This window comes from Mobula hypostoma, chromosome 26 (genome assembly GCF_963921235.1).
Source record: "Mobula hypostoma chromosome 26, sMobHyp1.1, whole genome shotgun sequence".
Lineage (NCBI taxonomy): Eukaryota > Metazoa > Chordata > Chondrichthyes > Myliobatiformes > Myliobatidae > Mobula > Mobula hypostoma.
Window position 1 is genome coordinate 24,783,668 of NC_086122.1, and position 7,324 is coordinate 24,790,991.

The 7,324-nt window shown below is 37.0% G+C and overlaps 1 protein-coding gene across 2 annotated transcripts in view; it reads right to left on the reverse strand.

Moving 5' to 3' along the window:
* Positions 1 to 22: 22 nt before the first annotated feature.
* zbtb8b (zinc finger and BTB domain containing 8B) overlaps positions 23 to 7,324 on the reverse strand; it is a 31,151-nt gene continuing 23,849 nt past the window's right edge. The window contains exon 4 of one of the 2 annotated variants that reach the window (XM_063033591.1): positions 23 to 5,291. In XM_063033591.1, coding sequence (XP_062889661.1) covers positions 4,983 to 5,291 — 309 coding nt within the window. In that variant the 3' untranslated portion in view covers positions 23 to 4,982. The remainder of the gene's footprint in view (positions 5,292 to 7,324) is intronic. The other variant, XM_063033590.1, reaches the window with a different exon arrangement.

The following is a 7,324-nucleotide window of genomic DNA, read 5'->3' on the forward strand; positions in this document are numbered from 1 at the left end:
TAATCATTGTAATAGAGGTACATGGCTACAATGTAGCTAATCTTCTAAGCACTAGGTCACATTTATTTTGGTTATTTAGATTATGGAAACAATTAAAGATGTCCACGTTGCACAAAAGATACCAGTTTTTTTCCAGCTGACATTTGAAATAGTTAACAGAAATTTAAATTTAGAAAAAGTTAGAAACTGCCATATTGTTGAATGATCATAAAATACTTGAATTTACAATTCCATTGCACCTACTGGCACATTGACGCCAACAATGTCCACATGGTCACAATCTATGAAATTCAGCACCGAAGCACCAAAAACAGATGGTTCATTAAGATGTGAAGGGTGGAAAAAGATCTTTTCTTTAAGGAAATAGGATAACACATTCAAAAACAGGTTCACATAAAAAAAAGTCGCCATCAAGTCACGTCATTATCCTATACACTGCTGAGTTGCCACCAGGATCAGTCTTTTTCTCCTTAAGAGTCATGTGCAGTTGAAAGCAGATACAAACTCCAAACTTAAGATGTACAACGTGGAATTACTGTTTGTGTAGGCAAGATTGCAGTGGGCATCAAATTTTCTAAATCAGTGTGGAGTTAAAAATGTAATCCCATTTAAATGCACTTTTCCTTTCAGGGGAAAAGTCTTGACCAGAGAAGTGACACAGGATTTTGGGTGGAACAGTTTTGCAAAAGAGAACAGAGGGATAGGGAGTTACTGAACTGTTGGGGGAAGAGATAAAGTATAAAAAAGAATGGGCATTTCAAGTTGTGCATGCAAATATCCTAGTGGCTAAAATAGAAAAGCAACTATAGAGAGAAGCTGGGAAGTTGCCTAATGAATATTCTAGTCAAACAATATGAAATATTGAAGTATGTGATCCTAAGGTGGAAAAAAAGGGTTCAAAAGTGGCCAATAATTGAACCAAAAGTAGAATCCTTTCAGATAAACATCAGTTACCAAGTTTCTGAATCTCATATGTAGGAGTTAATAGTTTTCAGAATGACTGTAATCAGAGGCATAAATTCTTTTCCTTCTCCAGAAGACTCTAACATGGGAGGTTGAGGAAAACTAATCCATTCTTTCTCTGTTTTTTAAAAATATTCTTACTTGTTGTCAGTACAAATTTTGCAATTCCAAAAACAATTCTGCTATTACGAAATGTGCCTTTGCATTAATTCTGCACTTGGAGCCCATACAAATTGTACAAGGTCTTTTGATCATTTTTTAAAGACAGCACCCTCTTTTGCGAGGAGGTTAAAGTACACCTTAAAATTTAAAGAACATTCAAAAAGGATATTAATCTCTAAATTTTATGACGTTATCCAATGAGATTGAGAGTACTTGAATTGTGGAGTGGGGCTGTGTTCTTTTATTGTACTATTCATAGCAACTGAAACATTAAGATCAAACACAATTTGTAGTTATATTACCTTTAACATAGCAAAATACTCAAAGGTAAAATTTGACACCAAGCCGCAAAAGGAGATACCAATGTTTGAGTAAAAGTTTAATTGAAAACATAAGTTTTAAGGAATAAAGAAAAGCTGGATGATTTAGAGTTGGAATTCAAGTAATTAGAACTTTGGCAGCATTGTTGGTGAGACAGCCATTAATGTTTTGATATTTCAATTTGAGGATCAAAAAGTCAAGAGTGGAGGTACAAAGATTTCTCAGTGGTTGTAGAGCTGAAGAGGTTTATAAGAATTAGAGACAAGGTCATACACTGTAAGGATTTGAAAACACAAGATTTTTTTTAAAATTAAGGCATTGCTCAACAGGGAGCCAATGTTACTCAATAGCCACAGATCGATGGGCGAGAATACCCATCTTCTTTACAGTATACTGCTCCTCAGGTCATATGTTTATGCATAACACAACAATCATTACTGACTTTTATGGATTTCACTGCAAGGAATTTTATTCATAAACAAGTATTTTTATGCTATGGCATATTTCCTCTTATTAGGAGAGACTGGATTGAGATTACAATCAGGTTAGTAATAATCTTATTAAAGACAGCAGCCCGTCCTCCCCACTCATCCTTTATTCCTTACAGTTGACCACAGGAAGAATTATCCATTTGTTATGGACACATCAACAGCACTGTGCTGTTGGAGTTGTTCCTTTTCACGCCTTGTGGCGCATCAGGCGGCATTTCTTGCCATTGCCCTTATGGGGTTTTCTTACGAGGTCGAGTTGCTAGGAGCCGGCCGGATTCAAACTCGGGATCATTTGCCTCAAAGTCCGGTGCTGATGCCACTACACCACCGGCCTGCTTAACAGCACGATTACTGAACGGTATCATGCATCAATTTGTACTTGAAACTGAAGACATAGTAGAAAATTGTACAGGAAACCGAAATTTGTTATAAAGCAACAATTCTAGAATGTTTAAGCTTAATTAATAAAAATTCTTCAGAAAGCTTTGAAGTTGTATTGATTCGAAGTGCAAATGGAATTTCTTGGATACCATGTCAAACATGGAACAACATACGGGTTCATTACCAGTAAAGATCCATTAACTCTGCACCAGCACAAGGGAAATTTCTCTCCAGATCTAGAGTCTTACATTTTGAACTGATTGCTAGTAGCTAATCTAATATGCAACTATTTGCTCCCCCGGTAACATCATTATAACAAATATAGGTGTAGATTAAAAATTCGTTTTCATCCACATACTTAAGTTTCCACTTGACTCTGCCAGCAGAGTGGGCAATTTCATTGGTTGCATATGTTGGTGGTGTGATTCTAAACTTGATTAGATCACCTATTCAATAGCACAACTTCCCTCACATCATCTGTACCTAAATAAAACTGCACAAATGACCCATAATTTATTGGCCATACAGTCACATTTACCATCAATGGAAACAGTTAGGTGAGAGATAAATTCCATTTCTCTCGGCTGGATTTAATATCCAGGTGTCAGAATTAAAAGATTACCAACTTACTTGATCTATTTTCCTCTCAATGCAAAACAGGCCAAAAAAAGGTCAGTTAAACTAAATGAATCTATTATTATAATCACTGGAGTCCATCCAGACCATTCAAGCTTCTAGCAAGCTACACTATCAGCCCTCCCCCACACCCCTTGAAGTGGCTTGCAGATTAAATACTAAAATCAGTCCACAAGTGTGGATTATGTCTTCAGTTCTGGGATCCTACCCTCAAACCTCTCCATTCTTCTGTTTCTTTCCTTCTCAAACAAGGAAAAAGTATCAAGCAAGTTTTCATTTTCTTCACCTAATATCTCATTATGCAGTCTGGTGTCAAATTTTGTTCATTAACATTACTATGAAGCTTGCTGAGATCCTTTGGTACGTCAAAAGCCTTATTAATAACAATTTTGTGTTGCAAATAAATTTGTGTCGATAAATAACAAGTAAAAATTTACAAAACAGGTTTTTGCACATGTACTATGGGGTGAGAATATATTTGAACCCATAGCATTGGGGTTGGGGGGACAAAGGAACATACTATCATTCTTTTTCTTCATATTCCAAGATTAGTGCAGCATGATTAAAAGATTCTCTGTACCTAATCAAAGAACATTAGACTCATTACAGCTGAGAACAAACTTTATAACATGCACACATACATTAAAATCACATCCAATCAGTTATTAAAAAGATGAGCTTAAAAACAGCAAACATCTTGACACCAAAGGAATGATGCATCAATCACAGGGTCCTTGCTTCCACCCTATTATTATGTGGACCACACAAACATTGACAATTTATTGATGTCGGGCTATCAAATAGCAATATAATCTGTCAGAGAGACAATGGTGAGGAGACCTTTCAGGTAAGCATTTTAGTCTTCTACTTGTTCCCTTTGAGAGGTCAAATGTGAATTAAAAATTATTGCAGTTTAAAGCAGTTCTGATACATCAAAACAGTGTTTTATATTGGACAAGGTTCAGCTTCTTTTCCAAGTTGCGTTTAAATACTATTTTCTAGCCCTTGAATTTTATTTTCTATTGTGAAGAATAGGGTTCATCGAGCTCTCGGCATTACAGCAGTTCATTACTGTTTAACTGAACCTGCGGGCTTCCAGGATTGGGGACATATTTCCCCCCCCCACCCCTTACAATAAAAAAACATAAACAGAAAAAGACGATAATGAGAATGGTTACAATTATCATAAATATATCAAGTGCTGGAGAAATTTCTTCAGTTGTCTGAAGTCCAACTTGCCTGCCTTCATTTGTGGCATATAGTGATTAAAGAATGTTCAGTATCGCAGCCAGGACTGGGCTATCCAGTTGGTCTGGCTATTGGCCCCTAAATAAAAGTCTTGGAGAACTGACTTTTTACTCAACCGAAGGAACATCAACACAATGTTCACCAAGTACAAGTTAGAAAACATCCACATAAAATTCAAAGGTGAAGATCTGAATGCACTAACACCACCACTTTAGTGCTTTTTAAAATAAAACGTTTATCCACAAATCTATTCAATGCAGAACATTACAAGTTGTTTGATCTTGAACTAAGTGATTAGCCAATGGCATAGTCAACCAAAATGTATTTGCTTTGAACAAGTCACTTAAAGTAGAATTAGCACAGTCCCATTGTATTTGCGGAGTTTCTTTTGGGAAAAATATTCTCAAGCAGTAATAATCAGCAAATGCTGAAAGGGAATTGGCTCTGGATTTTACTTTGGTTGTACCAGCAGATATTTGGCTCTTTCTATTTAAGGAATTGTCACAGAAAGAGGCTTCCCAGCTTCCTCCATTCAGGTTGGCAACCATTCTGTATTATTCTTCTGTCCAGTTTACCAACTTCTAATTGGATTCCTTGGGCAGAGGTCCATTCCAACTGTTGATACCCCATTTGAAAATTAATAAGGGATCTATATTGGCTGGAGTTTCTTTGGCCTTGAAGGTTCCAACACTATAATGGTACATTACTGCACTTGCTTATCATGATGCTTAGGGAAGAACATTTGCAACCCATCTGGAGTGGAGGGAATAAACTGTGTCACTAAATAAATCCTTCACTATCTGTCAAACTTCTCTGAATCTGTTGCTTGTCGTCCACATTGTCTCCAGCAGACTCATTTTCTTCACTTGATTCTATGTACACAGGCCAGTTAGCATCTTTGTCCTCCTTCTCCTGGGTTTCCAAACCCTGCTCAGTCTGGCTTAGATTGACTGGAGATGCTTCCTCATTCGTTGTCATCACACACGTGCAGCTATCGCAGAGGCCAAGCCGCCTTGCTCCATGCTGCAAGTTGCTGGTAAAGGTTCTCCTGCATCCTTTGCAGACAATTGGTCTGTTAGAACGGTGCACCTGAGGGAAGCGAAGTCAACATGCATACTTCATTCTTTGATCAAACATAGATGCTCAGATTGAATATTATATTTTAGCATTTTAAAAAGTTAAAATAAGTCATCTCCCACTATGGTCCTTTAATATTTTTTTCATACTTTACAAACTACTTCTATCTTTGTGTCATCTGTAAATATGGGTATCTGACTTTCCATTTCATCATTTTAAAACTTCAAAGTATTTTAAACTTGTCATTCGCCACTAATTTTAGTGAATTTTTCCAACCAGCTGAAAATATTTTTTCCCATGCCATGTTACTTACACGTGCATAACTTGGCAGGCAAATAATAAAAATATTACGTCCTGCTAGAAACAGACACTGCCTTTAGATTGGAAAACTCACAGCCTTCTGTCTTCTCATTTATTGTGATTCTCAGAAATCAGAACTTAAACGGGAGGGTATTCTCTTAAATTTTGTTATTCTTGCTATCCGATAGCCTTTAGATTGTATCACAATGGTGAAAAGAAAATATGCTGGATTGCTACAATATACCTGGAACAATCACTGACTGGAACCTAAACTGCAATCAATAAACAGTGTACAAGTACATCTAATTAATAAATATCAAAGATCTCTGCTGCATCAAATAAAGTCTAGCACAAGTAATTATTGACCAAACTTGCAGCGTTGTTTGAGAAAGCACAGGACATCTGAATGTCACAGATGGTAAAGATACTGATCCATAATAAAACAGATATAATAAACTAGATTTGGATACATCAAATTGGTTTATCTTAGCTGGACTGGCAGAAAAGTTGTTCCAGATTTTAGATATTCTTTTGTTTACAAATTACAATAGTCACTTTAATGGTGGTCGAGATATGTTAAATTCAGCTGCACATCCAAATAGCCCAATATATAACTTTACAATTGCATTATACATTGATACAGCAACAGGAACTATCTGCATCTGAGGAGAGAGTATTGTGTCTTTCACATGGACTAGTTTATTCAAAGGAAGGCAAGGGAAGCATTTCAGCGAAATGATACCAAATAACTGTCTTTGATTTACAGACAGTAAAGAGCAGTGCTGGCCATGGATCAGTTGATAACAGCTTTGCCTCAAGGAATCAAAAAATAGATTATCAAAATTCAGAGAGACTGCAAATGAGAGAAGTTCACAGCGATCCAGGGCAAAATAAAATCACTGGAGGAACTCGACGAGATCAAGGTTTCCTGGTGCACGAGTTACAAAAAGTTTGTAAGTTCAAAAAGTATTAAAGGCGACAAGCGGCATTTCGGACTAAAATAGCAAAGAGGGTAAAATTTAATAAGAAGGAAGTCAGGTTAGTACAGGGTGCTCATGAGGTCACCTGGGAATATTCTGCGGTTTTGGTCCCATTACCTAAAAAGAATATAGTACATTTGCTGGTAGTCTGAAAAAAGATACACCAGGAAAGAACAAGAGGGTTGTCCTATCAAGAGGCTACATTAGGTGTTCACAAACCAGGGCCCGCAGACCCCTCAGTTAATGGTAAGGGTTCATGGCATAAAAAAGGTCAGAAACTCCCGGGCTAGATAATTTGAGTTTGTATTCCCTGGAGTGATCTCACTCAAACACAGAATATCCTTGTAGGGCTTGTTGACGAGGTAGATTTCTCACTAGTAGGAGAGTCACAATCAAGGGGCCAGTTAAAACTAAGGTGGATAGAAATTTCTTCACTCAGTGGTAATGAATCTCTGTATACCTTTGCCGGCTCCCCCAGCCCTGGACAAGTGGTGGAAGCAGTTTAAGATGGAGATAGATGGACTTAAAAGATCAATTTCCAGCATCTATGCATAATCTGTTCTTTATTGATGTGACTGATTGTTTAACAGTTAATCACTGATCCCCCAATCCTTGGACCTTCAGCGCCACTGAAACCTACTGCAGGGCCAGAAATAATTCTCGGTGTACCAATGACCACATAGCATTTTATAAAAACGGTGTGTTCAAACAGAATTGATAACAAGAAATCATTACTGACAGTACAGCAAAAATTGCTAAGCAATC